Below are 23,256 nucleotides of genomic sequence, written 5' to 3' on the forward strand. Positions count from 1 at the left end.
ATAGACAGCAATAGAGCATGCTAGATGGTGATTATTAATGTTCAGTTCACTAATTCCAAGTTTGTCTATTACTCTGGACTAGTTAACTGTGTAGGTCTCAGCTGCGATTAAATAATTCCATTAGTATAATCACAATACAAGTATAATTCTTTGAAAAACATTCCATCAGCAAACCATGCTATAGGAAGCCTAGAGATCACAAGCAATGAAATGATGGTGAATGTTAAAATTGCTGTAATTCCACGAGGCCAGGATTCACATGATTTATATACAAAGACTCGCTCTGTGATGATCTTTTAGGATATTATATGATCCAAGGGATTCTTAAGCACGTGCTTTTTCAAAAGCATGGATGGAATGAGGGCTGCATGCCTGGCAAGCACGGTCAGAGAAAACTGCCTAGGGACCAAAGGGCCATTCCACAGAAATGTCTCTCAGGAAACACATGCATTAAACAGGGCCATATCAATGGTGCTCACACCAGTTTGGAATGTGGTGGACAAAATGAATGGTGGGAAAGAGGAGATGCGGCAAAGTCAGTCTTGTGCACACATTTTCTCACCTGGAATTACAGAGATAGTTTTCAAAGCTCGGAGAACCCTGAATGTTCTCAGCGCTGAGACATTGCCCAGGTCCACAAACTCTGTCACATATCTGTAGTAAGGGAGGTCACACACAGACACAAATGACAAACACAGACACAAACACAAACACCAAAGGAAAAACACAAAACCACAACAAAACAAAAAAGTACAATACGTCACGTCAGGGCCCTAACCCAACACCTAACACCAACCCCGGGCCATCTTACCTGGAATTACCGAAATAGTTTTCAAAGCCCTCAGTACCCTGAAAGTGCGCAGAGCTGAAACATTGCCTAGGTTTACAAACTCTGTTATATACCTGCAGAATCAAACCAAAGTTAACTTGTGATGGCACCACTGGGCGAGGCTTGGGGAATGGGGGAAGAAAGGGTCTTACATATAGCTACGATTTCATTTTTTCCCCTGAAAAAGAAAAATATAAACATTTAAGAAATACATTTCTTTTTTTAAAAAAAATTGGGAAAGGAGAATTCAAAAGTGTATTTGAGAACTGACACAACCAGGAGATTCTAGTGTTTACTTTCTGAATCAGCAGAATGATGTGCTAAACTCAGAATCACTTTACTCTCAGGCCATTTACTTTTTTTTTTTTTTTTTTTTTTAAGTAAAAAAGAAGGCCAGAAGGTATCAAAGCCTGATCTCCACACATTCTGTGAAAAATTTCTTAAGGAAGACAAATTTCTGCAGTAGGAGCCCCACAAAAACAAATTTACATTAAAGGAGTTCCCTAGTTGATGATGGCAAAAGTGCCCAATGGCTGCATGACGACTTATCCACGACTGTGTGCGTATGGTTGTGGATGCAGTCATGCACACAAAGTTTTATCCTGTGACAGACGAAGGCGGGGCTCGGGAAAATCCAGAGCATCAGATCAGAGCAAGTACTGGGCTAACAGCCCATTTTTGTCACCAGCTCGGTGCCTGACAACGACACTTAGATTTTAAAAAACACCAATGTGTATTTCATAATGCTGGAGCTAGAAATTGTCTTTATAGAACAGAAAGTCAAAGTTCCACTTTGAAATATTCAGTGTACAACACTTAATCTATTTATTTGTTTATTGATTTATTTACTTATAGTACTGGGGATGGAACCCAGGGGCATTCTACCTCCGAGCCACACCCCCCCCCCCAGCCCTATTTTTGTATTCTTTATTTTTGAAACCGGGTCTCATTAAGTAGCCAAGGCTGGCCATGAACCTGTAATCCTCCTGTCTCAGCCTTCCAAGTACTAGGATTACAAGTGTGCACTGCCATGCCTGGCTTTCACTCACATTTTATAGTGCAAATATTTACAGTGGAAATCTTTCTATATGATGTTCAGACCCATACGTATGTAAATACTCTTTCACACATCTTTGTGCACACATAGAAACACACACAAAACCTATATACTACCTCTATCCCACCCCAAACCACAAAGCACTTCCCCAAGCTGAAAATAAAAATTTTAAAGCCTGCTATAACTTTTCTATCATCAGCTAAGTTTCCCAAAGAGATAGTTTTTTCATTGCTAAAACAACACAAACACCTGGAGCAACTAGCATACCTGTGTGGTTTAGCAATAGTTCCTAATTCTGGTAACTGCTCAGCAAGTACTAGTCTGTATACTTTGGCTTTTTCTTCTTTTTTTTTTGTACTAGGGATTGAACTCAGGGAGGCATTCTACCTCTGAGCTACATCTCTGACTCTCTCTCTTTCTTTTTTTTTCAGTACTAGGGATCGAACCCAGAGGCATTCTACCTTTGAGCTCCACCCTCAGCTCTATTTTTTATTCTTTCTTTTGAAACAGGGTCTCACTAAGTTGCAGAGGGACTCACTAAGTAGCTGAGGCTGTCCAAGAACTTCCAATCCTCCTTCTGTCTCAGCCTCCCAAGTACTGAGATTACAAGCATGAGCCACCATGCCTGGCTCCTGATTATTTTTTATATTATTATTATTATTATTATTATTATTATTATTATTATTATTATTTAGTTTAAAATGGAGTCTCACTAAATTGCTGAGGTTGTCGTCAAACCTGAGATCCTCCTGTCTCAGCCTCCCATATATTGAGATTACATGCATGCATCACCATGCCCATCTTGGCCATTTTTTTCCCCCCAGTACTGGGGATGAAACCCAGGGACATTCTACTTCCCAACTACACCCTCAGCCCTACTTTTTATTCTTTATTTGAAACAAAGTCTCACTAAGTTGCAGAGGGCTTTCACTAAGTAGCTGAGGTTGGCTGTAAACCTGTGATCCTTCTGTATCAGCCCCCCAAGTACTGGGATGACAAGCATGTGCCACCACACCTGGCTTTGGTTCATGTTTTGACTCTAAAGTGTGCTCTGAAGTCTGTAACAGCTGGCCCGCTCCAGGAAACACGTTCTCAGCTGAAGGTTTATATCTAAAAAAATGTCAGGTATTCATAGAGCCTTCCTAGTGAATGGTGTGCAAACTGTGGTCAATGTCCTGAGGGGAAAGAAACCATGAGGGAGGACCTGTGGGAAACCACTCTCTACTCTTCCTCCCAGCTGGAAAGCCTCTGCTCACTTTACCCACATGAACACACTACTGCTGTTGCCGCCTGAAAATGAAGGGCTCTCACAAGCAAGAACCATAGGCATAAGCCCACCAGGCCTGACATGGTTACGCATTGATTCTCAGTCCACACGCATACCGCTGAGTCGACAAATTCACCCGTACACTCTCAGGCAAACATACCCAGTTCTAGCCCACATGCGTTCCCACCCACCATACCAATAAAGTAAGCAGAGAACTTACGCCATCATGATGACGCTGAAATCTAACCAGTTCCATGGATCCCGTAAAAAGGTGAAGCCATCTATGCAGAAACCTCTTGCAATGATTTTCACTAGTGATTCAAATGTATAAATTCCTGTGAATGTGTACCTGTCAAAGAAATGGATAGTTTGAGGTAATTTCTGGATAGACAGAAACTTCAAGAAACCTTTTAAGAGAAGACCTGCCTGAGGTGTGGCTTCAACTAACAGACAAAACGGAAGGAGCACAGCCAGTGCATTGGGACAGGAGTGAGGAGGAGAGGGAGCACTCTGAATGTAACTCACTGAAATGCCCACACCTGGGGCTTTGGAATGCTGCACTAGGGCCTGAGTGGTATTCCAAAGAAATGATACTACATTGCCATCTAGTGAATGGTCATTTTGAGGCAGGTGAAGAAGTCCCCAGAGCTATTTTTAAACTTGAAGGTGTGAAAAGAAAGGGAAACCTGAAGTTTGAGAAGGATTACCATTAGGAACTGAGGACACGGCAGCGATGGGCCAAGGGCACAGGCGCCTGCTCGTATAAGGAAGGGTGGAGGTGACGCAGACTTCCTCAGCAGGCTCACTCTTTGTAGACAGGGCTTGTAAGAGCATTTTCTTTTCTTTTCTTTTTTCTTTGCAGTACTGGGGATGGAACCTAGGGACATTCTACCTCCAAGCTACACCCCTGGCCCCATTTTTTATTCTTTGTTTTGAAATAGGGTCTCATTGAGTCGCCAAGAGTCTCACTAAGCAGCTGAGGCTGTCCGCAAACTGCAATCCTCCTGTCTCAGCCTCCCGAATGCTGAGATTACAAACGTGCACCACCACACCTGGCTAGTATTTTCTAAATTCCAATGTATCTCCACCCCTCTCTGTAAAATAGCAGGACAATAATTATTCTTTTTTTTAATTCATGGGTAAACTGGCAAAGCAAAAGATTCAATGACTAAAATTCCTTAGAACAAATAAACAGACAAATAAATGAGCTACTTACTCCACATTCTTTGACCAGTCAGGAGGGTTACTAAAAGTCATGAATACACAGTTGGTCAAAATAGTGCACATAATGATCATGCTAAATACTGTAGAGAAGAGTCAAGGGGAAATGGACAAAAATCGGTTGCTTTTTTCCTCTCTTGGAAAACACACACATTTCACCTTGGTTATCATGAGTTCCAAATCAACAGCCTGAAAGGAAATAAAGCAAAGAAGAGGAGGCAAAGGCAAAGTGACAGTGAAAACTGGTGACTGTCACCAACAGAGAAAGCCACTGTGCCCTCTCAACAGGGGTACAGTGGTGGCCTCTGTTTTCCAGAGGGTTGTCACTATTCTGTCCTTTTGAATAGAATACTCCTTCTGTCCTTTTTGAATAGAATACTCTTACCACTTTTCACCTCAGCTATGGAATAACCCTCTAAATACTTTAATGTTGTGTTTAGCAACCAGAAATGAACAGTCTACCAGACTCCAACAGCATTAGAAGAGAAAATGAATCTGTATTATTCACTATTCACTTACTGTTAGCTGTCACATATAACTAGTGATGTGAAGATTAATGAATGGTTTACCTTTAAGTGAGTGGTTAATGGTTAAGTGGAAGTTAATGGCTCACTTTTCCTCCTATTCCTGTCTCTGGGAGGAAAGCTCTAGCTAGCTCAAGGTAAATACATCTAACATGGAAAGCCAGAGCTGGCACATTGGGTATGGATTTCGAGGATACCCGCACCCTCACCGCTTCGTCCAAGTTCTATCTCAGCCTTTTTTGTTCTTGTTGACTGAGCAAAAACCTTTTCAGGCCAGCCTAAGTTTCTCAAAGTCACACTGTCACTTCAGCAAGCATGGTAGCAGTGTCTTCATTTGTTGCAGCAGAGTTTTAAAAAAAGAAAATAATTCTCTCAGCTGTTTTTTTTTTCTTCTTTTACAACAATTGGATTTTTCTTCAGGGGATAATAATATATGCTTTGGTATCAGAAGAGAAAAGGTACTACATTTCTGATCCAATGGAAAGGGAACAAGTCCATTGCAAATTATTTATTTCCTGTAAACCTTCAAATTTCAGAACCATGTTGCTTGTAAATGGATTTCAGGACTAGGTTGCTAAATTCGTAGAGTACTCCTGTGGCAGAAGCTTACTAAACCGATTAGCTACATTCCAACTGCTGGTTTGCTCATCCTCCTCGGAGGATACAATATTCTTTAAAGCATAGGACTAAGTGTTGCTAAATTAAATACCAGCCATGCAAGCTTAAAGTCACTATGCAAATAGCTAAACCCATCAAATAATTTTTCATGTGTCATATTATGTCATACTAATAGGATATAAGTCAGGTCACACAAATAAATCTACACTTTTATACCTAAGGGTAATAAGAATTCAAGAATGTTCACACCTATCTAGCAATTTGCATCTAAACTTCCTACCAAGGAGGCCATTTCATCCAAGAGCTACCAGATACCTTCTACACTCACTGCTTATGATATAAAAACAATTCAAGGCAGATCTCCAAAGCATTCATTCAGCTATCTGTAACTCAAAAGGGAGCTTTCAAAAAATTTTAATATTGAATCTTGATATGTTAATAAGCTGAGTAGTCTACCATGAGATGAAATTAAGATATCAAGACTTCAGTAAAGGGTTACTATCATAATTTGTCCCTCATAATGACACCAACAAAATTTCAGACTTCAATGATACCATCCTAAGAAAAGAGGATTTGCAGAAGATCAGCTTGCAATTTTGGCAGTACCCCACTCTTAAACCTCTGGCTGGTGGTATACTCACTTGCATATTAAAGAGGTCAAATATTGAGACACCCGTAAGCAATCATGTACCCGTTGTACTCACACCACATTTGCAGAAAAGGATATGAATGTATCAAAATTTTAATAGCTATTCTTCTTATCAGGTTAAAAGGACTTAAAATGTACAAGGCAGGCGTGGCACTAAATCTGAAGAGAGTTTTCCCTCTGTTTAATACTACAAAGGTCTGTGGAGAAAGAAAAAGAGAGAAATTAGTAAATCATAAGCATTAATCACCGTATAAAACAAGATGTTTCTATGTAACACATAAATGCAAAGGCACTTAGAGTTTTTACTCCCTAATTTTGTGTAAGGCAAGGAATCATAAGCCAATCCCTTCCCTTCACCTCCCTTCTCCTGCCCTGTCATAAATTATATTACGAAGAGCTGGCACTGTCTTAGCAGTTTTACAGAATAAATTTGTTTCTTTTGAAAACAAGACATTTGAGTTACACCTAAGCTCTCTATGCCATATCTGCACAAGACACTGAAGTTCATTAAGAGTCATTCATTACGGGTGATGACTGAGCACCTACCCAGCACAACGTTGCAGGTGCCTGGACATTACCAGTGAACCAGCAGTCCTGGCAGGGGGATTTATACTCCAAAGGGGAAGACCGATGATAACGAAAGATAATGAAGAAGTAAGTTATAGAGACTGTGATACATAAAAGGTTATCTGTGCTATGGAAAAAAGAAGGCTGAGAAGATTAGAATGCTGGTGCAGAAGCCGGGCGTGGTGGCGCACGCTTGTGATCCTAGTACTTGGGAGTCTGAGACAGGAGGAGCGCAGGTTGGAGACAAGCCTCAGCTACATAGTGAGGCACTCCAAAACTCAGTGAGACCCTGTTTCAAAATAAAGAATAAAAAATGGGGCTGGGGGTATAGCTCAGAGGTAGAATGGCCTTGGGTTCAATCCCCAGTACCAAAAAAAAAAAAAAATGCTGGGGTAAGAGACAAATGAATAATGAGGTGGGCATTTTAAAGAAAGCGGCCCCTGTGCATCTACTGGAAAGAGTTGAGGAGCAGAGTGGAACAAAGTGAGAAGAGCCCTTCATTCAGTCAATATTTACCTACCAAGCTCCATTCCTTTTTTTTTTTTTTTTTTTTGTAGTACAGGGGGTGGGACCCAGGAGGGGTTCTACCTCAGAGCAACACCCCAAGCCCTATTTTTAATTTTTAATTTCAAAACAGGGTCTCACTGAGCTGCAAAGGGCCTCACTGAATAGCTGAGGTTGTCCACGAACTGCGATCCTCCTGTCTCAGCCTGCCGAATGCTGGGATTACGAGCGTGCATCACCACGCCTGGCTCCATCCTGACTTTTAAGAGCTTCCAACACTGGCCAGAATTTTTCAATTGTATTTCCCAGTACAAATCTTTCTACTCCTAGTTCCTATGCCAAACTAGCCCATGTTGCCAGAACAGGGTGCAGTAACGCATGACCCGCCTTTGTTCACGCTGCTCATCCAGAAAGCCCCGTCTCCTGAATGCCACTCAACTCACATTTTTAGCATCTGTTCTGTGCCGGGCATTGTGTGACCCTTCAGGGACACAAAATTGAATATAATTGTACTTTCAGGGAAGACATATATATCGACTAGTATATACGACGCAAGGCAAGTGCAAAATTCAAAACAAAATATGTATAATGTGTAAAATTGCTCAGGAAAATGTTTCCCCTTGGGTGGGGAATAAAAAGGAGAGTGAGCTGGGAGTCATTGACAAAGAAAGGTCACTCATATTTGTAAGAGGGTATATAGGACAAATACGAATTAAGAGAAACTTGGGAGATAAAAGGAGCAGGGTGGCCAGGAAAAGGGGTGGCACAGTATATACAAAGAGGCATTGCAGCATTTAACTGTGGGTTGTTTTCACAGAGTTGATAATTTCATGTTGGATTTTTTGCCAAATTTTTTCTGCAAAAAAAAAATTACGTGGTTTTTCTTTATTTTATTAATAGATCCTATTACACTGGTTGATTTTCATATGTGGAAGTACCTTTGCATTTTTTTTTTAACTAAATCCATTTGGTCATGATGCGTATACCCTTTATATGCTGGATTTGCTGGGGGCACAGCAGCCTGTGATTCTGGAGAGAGATGTAGAGCCTACTAGACTAGGAGCTCAGGAGGCGATCAGGCCAGAGGCAAAGACAGAGAGCAAATGCTCATGCATAAGCCATCTTGAAATACTTTTTGGTTAGAGCAATGCATGCTTATAATAATGATAATAAAAAAGATTATGAAACTAATGCTGTGTCATTACCAAATAACCTTTTGCCAATTTTTATATCCTTCCAGAAATTTTTCTGTACAAATATAAGCATACAGATATATCCTTAAAGTCTCTGCCTCATGAGACTGTGCTATAAATATGCTTCTGCACCTTGCCTTTAAAAACGAACCCCCACAAGGAAAAGCCTGGGGCCAGATGGCTTCACTAATGAATTCTACCAAATGTTTAAAGAATTAACACAAACTCTTCCAAAAAAATAGAAGGGAACATTTCCCAACTCATTCTATAGGCCAGTATTACCTTAATACAAAACCAGATAATGATACCACAAGAAAACCACAGACTAACATCTTTTATGAATATGGACACAAAAAGCCTTAACAAAAATACCAGCAAGCAAATCTAGCATATAAAGGGTATGCACATCATGACCAGATGGATTTAGTCAAAATATGCAAAGGTAGTTCCACTTATGAAAATCAACCAATATAATATGATCTATTAATAAAATAAAGAAAAACCACATAGCTATAGATGCAGAAAAAATTTGGCAAAAATCCAACATCCTTTCATAATATAAACAACCAACTAGAAATAAAAGCTTCTTTAACCTGATAAATATCATCTATAAAAATCCACAACTAGGAGCTGGGTGTGGTGGTGCACACTTGTAATCCCAGCATTTGGGAGGCTAAGACAGGAGGATCGCAGCTCGTGGAAAGCCTCAGAAACTTAGTGAGGCCCTCCACAACTTAGTGAGACCACCACTTCAAAATAAAGAATAAAAAAAACAGGACTAGGGTGTAGCTCCGAACTAGAATGCCCTGGGTTCCATTTTCAGTACTGTAAAAAAGAAAGAAAGAAAAAGAAAAAGAAAAAGAGAGAGAGAGAGAGAGAGAGAGAGAGAGAGAGAGAGAGAGAGAGAGAAGCAAAACATATCCACAACTATTTTTTTTTTTTCTTTTTGGTACTAGGGATTGAACCCAGGGGCATTCTATCTTCAAGCTACACCCCTACCCCTTTTATTATTATTGTTATTTTGAAACAAGGTATTGCTAAGTTGCTGAGGCTGGCCTTGAACTTGAGATCCTCCTGTCTCAGACTCCCAAGTACTGAGAGTACAGGCATGTACCACCATGCCCAGCTTCAACATCATACTTTGCCTCACTTCCTACAACTAGGCTTTGAGCTCTTTGAGGGTTGGAACCAATTTTACATTCCCTTCATCCCAGAGTTCCAATATAATGCTCACTCCATGGGCTCCCAATAAACTGTAGGCTGATTTTTTTTTAGTTCTTTTCATCTTGTCTTCTTCCCTTTCCCAGTCTGCCGAAGTCCCTCCAGTTTCTTCCCTGTAGGAAAGCAGAGTTGACATGGAGCCATACACCTGGAAATGCCCACTGCACCGTCCTGTGCTTGATACTGCACTGAATAATATTCTTCCTATACTAGTGTCTTATTCTAGTATAGGAAATATGCTGCTAGTATAGGAAGTATCCTCTTGTTTAGTGATCCTAAAAACAAGAGGAAATAGATCTAGGGTTAGCCAGAAACAAACAAGTTAAGCACAAAGCTATGGCTTCTCTCTCTCGCTCCCACCCCCCTCTCTCTTTCTCTCTCTCATATAAGGAATGGAACCTACAGGCATTCTACCTCTGAGCTATGCCCTAGCCCTATTTTATTTTATTTATTTATTTGTTTATTTTGTGGGTCTGGGGATGGAACCCAGGGGCATTTGACCTCCGAGCTACACCCCCTGCCCTATATTTTATTTTGAAACCGGGTCTCACTGAGTTGCAGAGGGCCTCACTAAGTAGCTGAGGCTGTTCCCAAACAGCCTCCCAAATGCTGGGATTTCAAGCGTGCGCCACCACGCCCGGCTTATTTTTTATTTTAAAACTGAGTCTTGTTAAGTTGCTGAGGGCCTCTCTAAGTTGCTGGATCTGACCTTGAACCTGCAATCCTCTTGTCTCAGCCTCCCAAGTACTGGGGTTATAAGTGTGCCACCACACACAGCTGGCTCTTCCATTCTTGGCTTCCCAAAGAAACAAAGAGGCCAGGACTTTCCCAAAACCTCCTCTCTGAAGTATTTGTACCCCTCTGTGTTTCTATAGCAACTCACTCTATGCAGATGCCTTTCACATAACCTCCTCATCAACTTCATAATGCTCCTGTGAAGTATGCGCAAAAGACAGATTATTAACCTCTATACATCTTACAAAACTCAGGAGAGGGACACCACTTACAAAGATCATGCAGCAAAGAGCAGCGTATTATGCTGAGCTTGGAACCTCTACAGCTTTTACTGTAGCTGGAGAAGACAATTTTGTGGCTGTATAGCAGAGAATGAAGCTGGTGTGGGGGATGGACTCCCTAGTGAATGGGAAATTCGAGTCCCTGGGGTACACCGCATAAAGTGACTAAGCGGCTATGAAAGGAGCACTGGCTCATGTCCCAGGACCTAAAACACACCAGTCACGCCTTTACTAACTCGCCTACCTGCCTTAGGAGACAAGCAACAACATTTTAAAAAGCAACATGCTCTTCTCATCTTTTAGTTTTGTCCTAATAAAAATTCGGGTCTAGGGTCCACAGAGGTTATTTCCTATTGCAGGAGCAGTGCCCACAGAGCCTACCATGCAGCGGGCACTCAATAAATGTTTGTTGATTGGTTAAAGAACAAATGCTTGAGTTGTCTGAGGTAAGAGAAAAGGAGAAGAGGAAAAAGAAAAGGAAGACAGAGGAAACTGATACTGTTACAACTTGGTTAAAGAGAAATTAAGAGGTAGCTAACATTCTGAATTCGTTCAGCAATGAGTTTGGCAAGTGGGAAAGAGATAATCCTAAAAGAAACTAGTTAACTTTAATGAGTTAAAAAACGATGAAGCCGGGTTTGGTGGCACACGCTTGTAAATACTTGGGAGGCTGAGGCAGAAGGATCGCAGGTTCGTGGCCAGCCTCAACTACTTAGTGAGGCCCTCCACAACTTAGTGAGACCCTGTTTCAAAATAAAGAATAAAAAATCCACCTGGGGGTGGAGCTCAGAGGTAGAATGCCAAAAGTTCAATCCCCAGCAACACACACACACACACACACACACACACCCCAAACTATAGATTTAGCCAGGTGTGGTGTCACATGCCTGTAATTCCCAGTACTTGGGAAGCTGGGACAGGAGGATTGCAGATTCAAGGCTAGCCTCAGAAAATTAGCAAGACCCTCAGCAATTTAGGGAAACCCTGTTTCAAAACAATACAGCTGGACGTGGTGAAGCACTCTTGTAATCCCAGCATTCAGAAGGCCGAAACAGGAAGATCACGTTTTGCCAGAGCCTCAGGTACTACTTAGTGAGGCCCTTTGTAACTCAGTGAGACCCTGTTTCAAAATAAAGAATAAAAAATAGGACTGGGGGTGTAGCTCGGCGGTAGAATGCCCCTGGGTTCCATCCCACAAAAAAAAAAAAAAAAAAAAAAAAAGATTGCACTGGGAGTGCAGCTCTGAGGTAGAATGCCCATGAGTTCAACTCCTAGAACAACAACAACAAAAAATAACCCTAGTCATGGTGGTGTAAGCTTATAATTCTAATACTACCTGGGAGGCTGAAGGAAGAGGATCACAGGTTTGTGGCCAGCCTCAGCAAATTAGTGAGTCTTTCTGCAATTTAGTGAGACCCTCTTTCAAACTAAAAAGAAATAAAATGGGGCTGGGCTATAGCCAGAAATAGAAGCCCTTGGGTTCAATCCTTAGTACAAAAAAAAAAAAAAAAAAAGGCCAGGCTCGGTGGTGTTGGCCTATAATCCGAGTGCTTGAGAGGCTAAGACAGGAGGATCATAGGTTCTAGGACTGCCTCAGCAATTTAGCAAGACTCTGTTTCAAAATAAAAAAAATAAATAGGTCTGAGGGTGTAGCTCAGGGCAGAATGCTCCTTGGCTTAATCTCCAGTACCACCAAAAGAAGAAGAAAACCGTAAAACAAAACAAAAAAACTACTATGAATATCTAAATAGAAAGGCTCTATTAGGAACCTTTTATGAGTTCAGTGGAAATTTTATAATTTGAGTACTGAAGGCTACACATAGAAATAAAAATAATCTATCATCACCCCCTTTCTAAGTATTTATGTCTTGTATCTTCATAAATCAGATCTTTTCTGTATTCAAAGAGAAATAAATATGTAGTCCACACTAAGTCCCCTGAAATGAAAGCAAATCCTTCACACTTAAAATAACAATTTGCATTACAATAAAACATACTTTGTTATTAAAATAATTAGGTTTACAGATAACTTATGTGCAAATTCTGTGTTTGGCACAATGTGGTCCTTAAAGCTTAGAGGGCTCCCTGTTGACTCTAGTGTGGGTGGCAGTGCTTGTGTGGGGGAGAGAATCCACCCATTGTCAGCAAGCTTCATCTGTCAGCACACAGGTGGCCAGTGCTGTAGGCTGTGTAGACCACCGCAGTCTCTGCTGCAACAACTCACATCTGCACCATGGTGCAGGGCAGCATTAGAATGTGTAAACAAGCAACAGATTTTCATGGATATATGCCTGACTCTTCAGAAATATAAAAACCCCACCTAGCTCACAGGCCACACCAAAACAGATGGTAGAGCTGATCTGGCCTGTGAGATACATTAATACCAGTTTTTGACTAAGGCCAGACTGGCTGCATAAGAATCAACAGAGTGGCTTTTAAAGAATTCAGATAAGTCTCACCCCAGAGGTTCTGGTTAAGTGGGTGTACGGGGGTGGGGGGGAATAGGAGGATCTGTGCTCACCAGGCTTAAGGACCACCAGATCAACTCAGCTCTTGTCCTGAAACATCTGGTCCTCCTTTACCTGCCTCTACCAGCAGAATGGCCTGGATGAGCCACTGCACCTCTCTGGATCTCATTTTCCTCATCTATAAAATGAGGTAGGTGTACCCAGGTCCTTTCCAGCTCTGGTATCTGTGATGCTATAATTTCCAAACCTCAGAGAACATCCAAGATGAAGTGCAACAAAGTAGCATGTCACAATTTTTTTTTTTGGTGGGTCTAGGGATGGAACCCAGGGGCATTCGACCTCCAAGCTACACCTCCTGCCCTATTTTTTATTCTTTTATTTTGAAACAGGGTCTCACTAAGTTGCCGAGGGCCTCACTAAGTAGCTGAGGCTGGCTGCAAACTGCAATCCTCTGGTCTCAGCCTCCTGAATGCTGGGATTACAAGCGTGTGCCACCACGCCCAGCTTAGCATGTCATAATTTTGAAGATAAAGGCTACCATTATTTATTCTTTACATTACTTCTTAGTAGAACTATTCAGGGTGTTATTTTGCTCTCTAAGATTAGTTGTTAAGTGGGGGACACAAGGGCTTGATACTGTACTGACAACTATATTTCGTCAGCAGGGGGCAGCAGGGAGCAGTTCCATGGCAGAACTGCATCCATCACATAAAGCTTCTCCCTGCAGTGCCGCTGCCGTGTGTGTGTGTGTGTGTGTGTGTGTGTGTGTGTGTGTGTGTGTGTGTGTGTGTGTGTGTGTGTGTGTGAGAGAGAGAGAGAGAGAGAGAGAGAGAGAGAGAGAGAGAGAGAGATGGACAGAGAGACACACACAGAGAGAAAATGAATGAATTCAAGGCCATTTTACCTCTTACACCCCAGCCCTATTTTATTTATTTTCAAACAGGGTCTCACTAAGTAGTGTAGGGCCTTGCTAAGTTGCTGATTTTGGCCTTGAATCTGCGATCCTCCTGTCTCAGCCTCTCAAGTACTAGGATTACAAGCCTGTACCACCACACCCAGCTGTCTTCCCTACTGTTAACCTCTGCTCTCCAGAGACTAGTGAACATGCTGAGAAAATGAATAGTATGATTGGTGGTATATTGACTTAAAATATATATGTAATTAAATTTTAAGCCATCTGTATGACTGATTCAACCTCTGTCATCACTGTTCAACTGTGGGAGATCACTTGCTCAACACTGCTCCAATGCCAGAGCCTTCAAAGCCCAGCTAGAGCAGGAAGGATGGCAAGCCTCAGACTTCTACAAGAACACTCTAAGTCACAATCACTTGGTCCCCATAAAGTCCAACAGTATTTTACCTAATCGGTCTTAAATTAGGTCTTCATGAAGTAAATGAGATAAAGGGAAATTTAAATTGGACAATGATTTACTGCCCAAAGGGAAATATCAGTTTATAACAACAGTCAGTAACTATAGTAGAGCACAAGGCCCATTAAGAGCAGTGGAACAGATCTTAACACATTATGGCATGGAATATTAATAAATGTGTTATGCCGGCATAAAAAAAACCTTCCGAAAAGCACAGGCTTTTCATTTCTAATTAGACATGTGGAATTTGGTGCACCTGATGTAGGACACCATTGCCACTGTTAACTTGGGGTGAAATGTCTTGTCTTTGGGGCTTGCAATTAAGAGAAGGGACACTGTGCAGCCAGGAACAAGCACATTCATATATACCAAACAAATCCTAGCATGCTGCAGACAGTTATCCACAAACATATACAGCTAGTATAGTACTACAGTGTGACCCACTTATTAGCATGTCCCCACCTCCACCCCAAAATTGGGATTTTCTTCAGCTGTACAAAGAGGATAGATTAAAACAACAGCGCGTGTGAAAGGATGTTACGCAGCAGAGCACTCCGTGCAGGGGTGGAACACATCAGAGTGGACAGCTTCCTGGAGAAGTGTTTATGATCTGGCCCTGGTTTGCTGTGGGACACATGGCCAGGGGAGCAGCTTTCCACTCAGCCAAGTTCTGCACCTCCTGAGGGGTCATCATCTCAATTAGGGCAAAAGAAACCTGTAGGCATCTGATGACCTGGCTCTAATGAGCACCAAAGGGCTCAGACATCTAGCTAAACTAGAATAGGGCACCTGGGAACTAAGACCCTGGGAGACCATCTAGCTAAACTGCTACTGGCACTGACTTAAGACTGTCTCCCAGCATCTGGACCCTAGATTTTAGCTGCTTTGCTCTCTGTGACTACCTGGCCATCTCATTTTTAGTTAACTTCTCTGACCTTAAATTTTTGTCTGCTTGAACCTTATATAAATACCTTATTTTCTCAGACCTATGTAAGTCTTTTCAAATAGACAACTGGCCAGTTGTCCACTAATCAACAATAATTTGGCATTCACTTCTGAGCAACTATACATATAGCCAGCAGACTACAAATAAATTTTCTTTCAAAATTTTGGGTTTTTTTTTTTTCAGCACTGGGGATGGAACCCAGGGACATTCTATCTTCAAGCTACACCCAGCCCTATTTTTATTCTTTATTTTGAAACAGGGTCTCACTGAATTGCAGAGCCTCACTAAGTAGCTGAGGCTGTCTGTGATCCTCCTGTCTCGACCTCCCAAATGCTGGGATTACAAGCATGCACCACCAGCCCAGCTCAAAATTTTCTTATTTAATAAAGAAAATATGAAGCAGAGTCTAAACAAATTCTACAATAAGCTATGAAGCAGTTCAAGTCAAAACGGCTACATCATGTTGAAGTGTCTTGAGGTCACAATGCTAATCTGCCTAGTGGACTCCAGTGAATTCACGATGCAGGTTATATGGCCTCAGTGTGTCCCAGGAAGGACCCAGCAAATGCATAACTGGGCTACATTTCCAGGATACCTGTGTCCTGGTATGACCCGGCTGCCCATAGGAACACAGAACTAACATGGGGCATGAGGACTCAGGCAAAACTTTTTTCCCCCTACATTTACACTTACTTTTGAACTGTTTGAATATTTAGAGCCTTCATCGTCCAAGTGTCTATTTGATTACACTGAGAGCAAAGCAAGATACCTCTCTAAACCTATTTTATTTTATTATTTATTTATTTATTTATTTGGTGGTACTGGGGTTCCTGGAAGCACTTCTACTCCTACCTCTGGGCTACACTCCCAGACCTATTTTTACATTTTTATTTGGAAACAGGGTCTCCTAAGCCAGCGCGCGAGGCTGGCTTCGAACCTGCGCGATCCTCCTGTCTCTGCCTCCCAAGCATGGGGATTACAAGCGTGCGCCACCACGCCCGGCTCTAAACCTATTTTTAAAAATTCTTTTGATCACTGATAATTTTACTTATGAGTCTGCTTGAAGAAATAGTAGCATTCAGTGTTTATTAGGTATTTACTATGTGGCAGGCATCTTTCTAAGATGCTTTATCTAACTGTCTCATAGCAACCCCTCTGTGAGGTAGGTACTATTTTACTGATGCTGAAATTGAGGCAGAGAGGGCAAGTAACTTGCCTGGGACTGCATAGCTAGTAAGTGGTGAGATTTAGAACTGAACCAAGGAGTCTAATTTCAAAGCCTCCAGTCTTACTTATCATGCCACATCGCAACTTTAAGAAGCTTCTAGGCAGGTGTGGTAGTAGGAGTCTGTGGTCCCAGCCAATCGGGGGTTGAGGCAGGAGGATCACTTGAACTCATGAATTAGAGACCAGCCTGGGCAACATGGTGAGACTCTAGTTCCAAAAAAAGAAAAAGAAAAAAGAAAAAAGAAAAAAAGAAAAAGAAAAAAAGCCTTGAAACTCTCAGTCAAATCTAGCGTATCACTGTAGAAACAAAAAGCCAAGCGCTGAGTGTTCTGCCTAAGCGATGGTCCCAGAGCTGGGCAGTAGGAGCAGCAGGAGTAACTAGGGTCCAGAATTCCTGGCTTCTAGGCAACTTTTCACACCAAGCCACCTTGCCCAACCCCCATATCAATGCAGGAATCTCCTCTGCTTGATCCCTTTAATGCCCACAGGATAGAATAGCCCACAGGTGCCTCAGAGAGCACAGCAGCTGAGTGGCCTTTTCCACAGGTGAGGCGGATTAAGGTAATCTGTGGCTACTCATGTTCCAGGTGCTTCTGCATGCACCGCATTTGGTAACCCCATGCCCTCCAACCCACATCTGGAGCAGCTGGCATTCTTCCTGCCTACATCCTGGTCACAGGAAGCCACAGCTGGCAGAACAGCGGCACTCACTGTGCACCTGCTTTATGCTCAGCCAGCAGACGCTGCTCCCCAGGCAGGGCAGGTCTGGGCCTCCGCCAAGGCCATTCTTTCTCACTGTTCTTCGACCTCCTTCCCTTTACCCTCTAAGGGTAACACAGACTGCAGCTGCTCTGGCGTAGAACGAAATGCAGGCTTCTTACGTAAAGCATACGAATTTATATTTTAGATTCTATTCTCACTCGCCTCTCTCTCAGAAAGCTGCAGAGGTTTTGAGGCCAGAGAGACCTGGATTCAAGACTGGACACTGTTACTATCATAATCGTTGGCAATTTACTTCAGGTTGCTAAGATTCGGTTTTCCTGCTGATAAAACAAGGATAATAACTGGTAGCACCTACTTCATCAGCTTGTTGTCAGGATTAAAGGAAAATTATTGAAAGTCCTTAACGCAGTGGCCAGCAGTCAATATGAGGCTCTGCTGCTGCTACCACACATAGCTGCCACCTCTGGCCCCAAACAGGGATGAGTGTGACAGCTCTAGAGGGGAGCGCTCAAGGTTAACTAGTATCCACACACTGGGCAGAAGCTAGGGGACGCTGTGCACAAGCTAGACCAGGAATGCAGAGGACTCGGGAGGCATCTGCAGGGCCGCAAGGCTCAGGATGGGTCCCGAGGTGATTCTGGGCCTGGGAAGCCGAATGTAGGAGAAGACAGAAACTGCTCAATATGTACATGTTGGGATTCAACCTGCCTCTCGTGCTTTACCTCCTCTTACTAAACCACACCCTGTGTTCCAGTCACAACCAAATCCAACCTTTCCCATGTCTGGACATACTGATCTTCACACCCAACCTCTCTTTCTCATCTTATCCAACAAGAGAATTTTTAAAAATAATGCTTTAAGTCAGGCGTGGTGGCACACACTTATAATCCCTGCGCTTGGGAGGCGGAGATAGGAGGATCACGCAGGTTCGAAGCCAGCCGTGCACTGGCTTAAGAGACCCTATTTCCAAATAAAAATACAAAAATAGGTCTGGGAGTGTAGCCTGGAAGTAGAAGGATTTCTAGGAACCCCAGTACCACCAAAATAATAACAACAATATAATAATAATAATAATAATAATAGTGCTTTAATACTTTAAGATCCTGACAAATACTACTTCCTGCTGGGTGTGGTGGCACACTCCTATAACTCAGTACTCCGAACGCTGAAACAGGCGGATCGCAGGTTAAAGACCAGCCTAGCAACCTAGGGATTCCCTGTTTCAAAATAAAAAAATAAAAAAGGGCTGGAGGTGTAGCTCAGAAGTAGAATGCCCCTGGGTTCAATCTCTAGTACCAAAAAGAAAAAAAAAAATGCTACTTCTCTTCTAAAGAAAGCCCTATTCAACACTCCCAAACAGCCCTTCCCTCTGTATATACCAACAACACTTTACTTACTGCGATTAGAAAAGCTTACACAGAATACTGTTATTTTAATTTACATATCACTGTCTCTCACTGTACCAGCTATGGGACTTTCTCAGCTTCATAAGCAGAGTACCTAATATGAGGTTCATACATGCTTATTAAATGTATGGAATGTATCTCTGGGACATGAACAAAGAATACAGCTAAAATCAACTATTCTATAATTATGTCCATCCTTTTGCTAAGTGCCCAAATGAAACTGTATGATCACTTTTCTACCCTTACCTCATCTGCCTCTAAAAGTTCATTAATATTGGCTTGAAATTTCATCTTTCCCTCCCTCCCATCATCCTCGTCCTCATTCCCCTCCTCCTCCTCCCTCCCTCTTCTTGTAGTATTGCAGATGGAACCCAGGGGCATTTTACCTCTGAGCTATATTATAAGACCTATTTTACTTTGCAAAAGGGTCTCCCTAGGTTGCTGAGAGGCTGTTCTCAAGACTGTGATCCTCATGTCTTAGCCTCCAAAGCACTGGGATCACAGGCATGTGCCACCACACCTGCCCTTCTCACTTTTTCTATGCCCCAGGATACTATGCTGAAGATATGGCATGAAACAAATGAACTATAAAAATTACAATACCAATATATCAATCTCCTATTGAGGGAATGCAAAATGACAAAAAATGCCCTAAAAATCATAGTAGAAACACAAAATAAACTATCTCTCTGCAATACATTCTACACAGACAGCATAGTAAGGTAGAAAGGCCACAGATGTTAAATTCACAGATCCCTGGTCCTGAAACCTGCCTTTACCACATATTCGTTGAGGGGAATTTGAACAAGTGTGTTTCGGAGCCATCATTTTTCTTACTTTAAAAAATGTGCATTATTATACTGAGATCTCTGTGATACCGGTAATCCTCAGAGACTGTAGAAAAGTGGGGAGTCAACAGTACTATCTAGAATGTTGGTGGTGTCATCCATCAACTAGGATAAGGCAGATGAGGTTTGAGGGGAGAAATAGAGCTCCATTTTGAACATGATGGGTCACCTGTGGGAAGTTCAGACAGAGGCAACTGGGAAGGGACTGAGTACTGGAGATGTGCTCCAGATTGGAGAGACAGGATGAGCTCACCCAACCCAGGGAGACTGCCAAATGAGAGGAACACAGGCCAAGGACTGAGCCCTGGGGAGTACAAACACTGAAGGGAAAGCAGGAGGGAATGAAGAAGAAAAGGGGAAAAGTCTACAATATAAGGGAAATCAGGCCACGGAAGTAAAACTCTGCAAGAATTGGGGGGCCAGTTAACAACACTGTTAAACACAGCAGAGAGGTTCAGTGAAATAAGACCTTCAAAAATACTTGATTTGCGATCTTAACTTCTCTGGAAGACCTCATCCTGCGAATGTCATGACAGGTAAGTGGAGTCAGCTGCAAGAATGCAGAGCTAGGCTGGGAGGTGATGGGTGGCACCCACAAGCCCCTCTTCCCAGTTCTCAGTGGCATGAGAAGTGATTAGATTAGCTGGGGATGCGAGTGCTTGTGAGAATGGGAGAGGCTTTGCACATACCCATAGACTGAGGGGAAGAGCAAATAAAAGAGGGAGCAACAGCAAACATAGGAAAGACAGCAGATAACCAAGAGCACAGCCGTCCAGAGGTGGCAGAGAGCCCCAGGGTCAGAGGCAAGTGAGAGGCTCGACCTCCAACAGTAGAGGGGCATTCTACTCTGAAAATAAAAAACAGCACGCGTGGCAGCGCACGCTTGTCATCCCCGCGCTTGGGAGGCGGAGACAAGAGGATTGTGCAGGTTCGAAGCCAGCCGTGCTGGCTTAAGAGACCCTGTTTCCAAATAAAAATACACACACACAAAAAAAATAGATCTGGGAGTGTAGCCCAGAGGTAGAAGGGCTTCCAGAACCCCAGTATCACCACCAAAAAAAAAAAAAAAAAAGACTATTCAAATTTGATTCCATAGGCCAAACTTTGCAGCCTTAACAAAGTGTCTGGAACAGGAGTGCATTGTCAAAGCTTGTATCAAAAATCTACTGCTAGAGTCAGAGTTGGTAAAAACTGCCATTTAATGGGGTATTCCTAATTTTAACCTGTACCAACCAGGGCTGTCTATGAGAAATCACAACTTTTACATAAATTTGGAAATAACAAGAGAAGCATCTCTCTGTATAAGGATGACAGGCTAACTTTCCTTGACTAAAAGAACTTAAAATATGGTTAATTATTGTTAAAAATGATTAATATCTCAAGACTGTAATCTTGAGATAGTCTCTAACATTTATTTTTGTGTGTGTGGGGGGGGCGTCTGGGGATGGAACCCAGGGACATCCGAGCTATACCTCGTGCCCTATTTTTTATTCTTTATTTTGAAACAGGGTCTCACTAAGTTTTGGAGGGCCTCACTAAGCAGCTGAGGCTGGCCACAAACTGTGATCCTCCAGTCTCAGCCTCCCGAATGCTAGGATTACAAGCGTGTGCCACCACGCTTGGCTAGTCTCTAACATTTAGATGGTCATTATTAGATAACTCCACTCAACAGTTCAATTTTTATTAAAATAAGATGTCATGATATACTCCATAGAGGCAACAAAAACTAGTTCCTAAAACTACCCAGTAGTGGAATTTTAAGACTGAGCTAGTCACACACATCCTAGAATTTAAGTAAAAGCTAGCTTCCATACATATGTTACTCAGAACTTTGGAATCACAACTCAGTGCTTATAAAAGACTTTAGAAGACCGGAGGCTCTTTTCAGGAGAAAAATGCTAGGTTTATCTGTAGGCACTCCTACAGTCCAACTGATGTAAAATGTACTGGCCTCGGGCCCATGTAAAAATTTAATACAGGCAAATTCTCTCAACAGAGTCAACAGCATTGGCTTTTAAAACAATGCAGAATATCTGCATTATGGATCCTTTTAAAATTATCATTTGATACTTGCTATTTAAGACACTATTTGGGAAAACATATAGCCTTTAAGTCTTCTGTATTCTCAAAGTTTAGTCTGTAAGAGCTCCCTGAACCTCTGAAGTCCTTGACCAAGGCTGGACTATATTATCTTAATTAACCCATATACCATTTTCTGTAATGATTTTTTTTAACATGTTTAATACTTCTCTCCCTAACAAAAACTTAGTTCTAAGAGCATGTATAGCTTGTCTGTTTTGTTCTCCAGGACAAGGAACAGAGCCTGACCACACAGAAAATGTTTCATGGCAATTTATCACATTATCCAGGGAATGAATGAATCCTTCCTTAAACCTCCACAATCAATCACACAATCCTGTCAATCCATCTTGCTATCTCATGAATACATCCCTTCTCCTTAATTTCCACTTTCACTGTAACTCAGATCCACGTGACTTCACAGCTGGTCTCTCTCTCCCTCAGGACCACCCAACAAGTCTTTGCCACACTTACCTCCCTAAGTCGGCTCTAACCACATGTCCTTCCTCCCATCTGATACCCTCAGAACTCTATTGTTTAACACGCAAAGACCAAATTTCTGGCCCTCCATGACTTGGCCCCAGCTCTCTCTTCCAATCAGATTAGATGCCTAGGGCCTCAACACACACCAGGCAAGCGTTCTACCACTGACCCACATTCCCAGCCCACTTGGCTTTTTCTTAGCTGTCCTATACCCTTGTCCCTGGGCCTCTGCTCATATGTTCTCTGTCTAGAAAATTTTAGTTTGTTCCTCAATTCTAAAATCAAAGGCCTAATTCAAATACTACTGTGGAGGGGTACTACAAATTGAACCTAGAGTACTCTTCCACAGGGCTGTACCCTCAGCCCTTTTTTATTTTTGATAGTCTTGCTAAGTTACAGTATGCTGGCCTTGAACCTTTGATCCTCCTGTCTCAGCCTCCCAAGTACTGGGATTACAGGCATGTGCCCAGTGATTAAAAAAAAAAAAAAAAAACAACTACTCTTGCCATGAAATCTTCCCAGGGTCCTCTTGTCAAAAGTGACACCATACTATATGTTACCACATTACAAGCTGCTTTAGGGTAAAGAATGGACTTTTAATCTTTGTTTCCACAAAGAAATCTGAATGCTTCACTCAAGAAATGCTTGCTGAATAAAATAATCACATTTTATATGAAGCTACACAAACTGGTATGTATTCCCCATCAGTTTCTCTTACAGGTAGAAGCTGTTACCTAAACGCATCTTATAAAGTCCTAAAGCTCCACCAGAGGAGTAGTAACCCTGATAAAAATTACCAGCCCTCTCAAAATAAAACAACAGGAAGCCTATTCCCTGACCCACCTCCTTAGCTCCTTTAAGAAACTAATCCTTTAAGAAAAAAGAAACATATTGGTGAACAGTTTTCTTCCCTCTAGAGTTTAGTTCATTTTGGACAATAAAAAAATGTTTCATTAGAAAAAGAATCTTTTTTTTTTTTTTTTTTTTTTTTGGTGGTACTGGGGGTGGAACCCAGAGGCCTTTTCTACCTCCGGGCTATA

General features: G+C 42.1%; 1 protein-coding gene across 3 annotated transcripts in view; it reads right to left on the reverse strand.

Moving 5' to 3' along the window:
* SCN8A (sodium voltage-gated channel alpha subunit 8) overlaps positions 1–23,256 on the reverse strand; it is a gene marked incomplete at both ends in the record, with an annotated part of 135,092 nt that overhangs the window by 103,520 nt on the left and 8,316 nt on the right. For all 3 annotated transcript variants that reach the window (XM_080705436.1, XM_080705435.1, XM_080705434.1), the window contains 4 exons: positions 563–654; positions 3,374–3,502; positions 4,370–4,457; positions 6,221–6,362. In XM_080705436.1, the coding sequence (XP_080561562.1) occupies positions 563–654; positions 3,374–3,502; positions 4,370–4,457; positions 6,221–6,362 (451 nt within the window). The remainder of the gene's footprint in view (positions 1–562; positions 655–3,373; positions 3,503–4,369; positions 4,458–6,220; positions 6,363–23,256) is intronic.

This window comes from Muscardinus avellanarius (genome assembly GCF_963383645.1).
Source record: "Muscardinus avellanarius genome assembly, chromosome: 11".
Lineage (NCBI taxonomy): Eukaryota > Metazoa > Chordata > Mammalia > Rodentia > Gliridae > Muscardinus > Muscardinus avellanarius.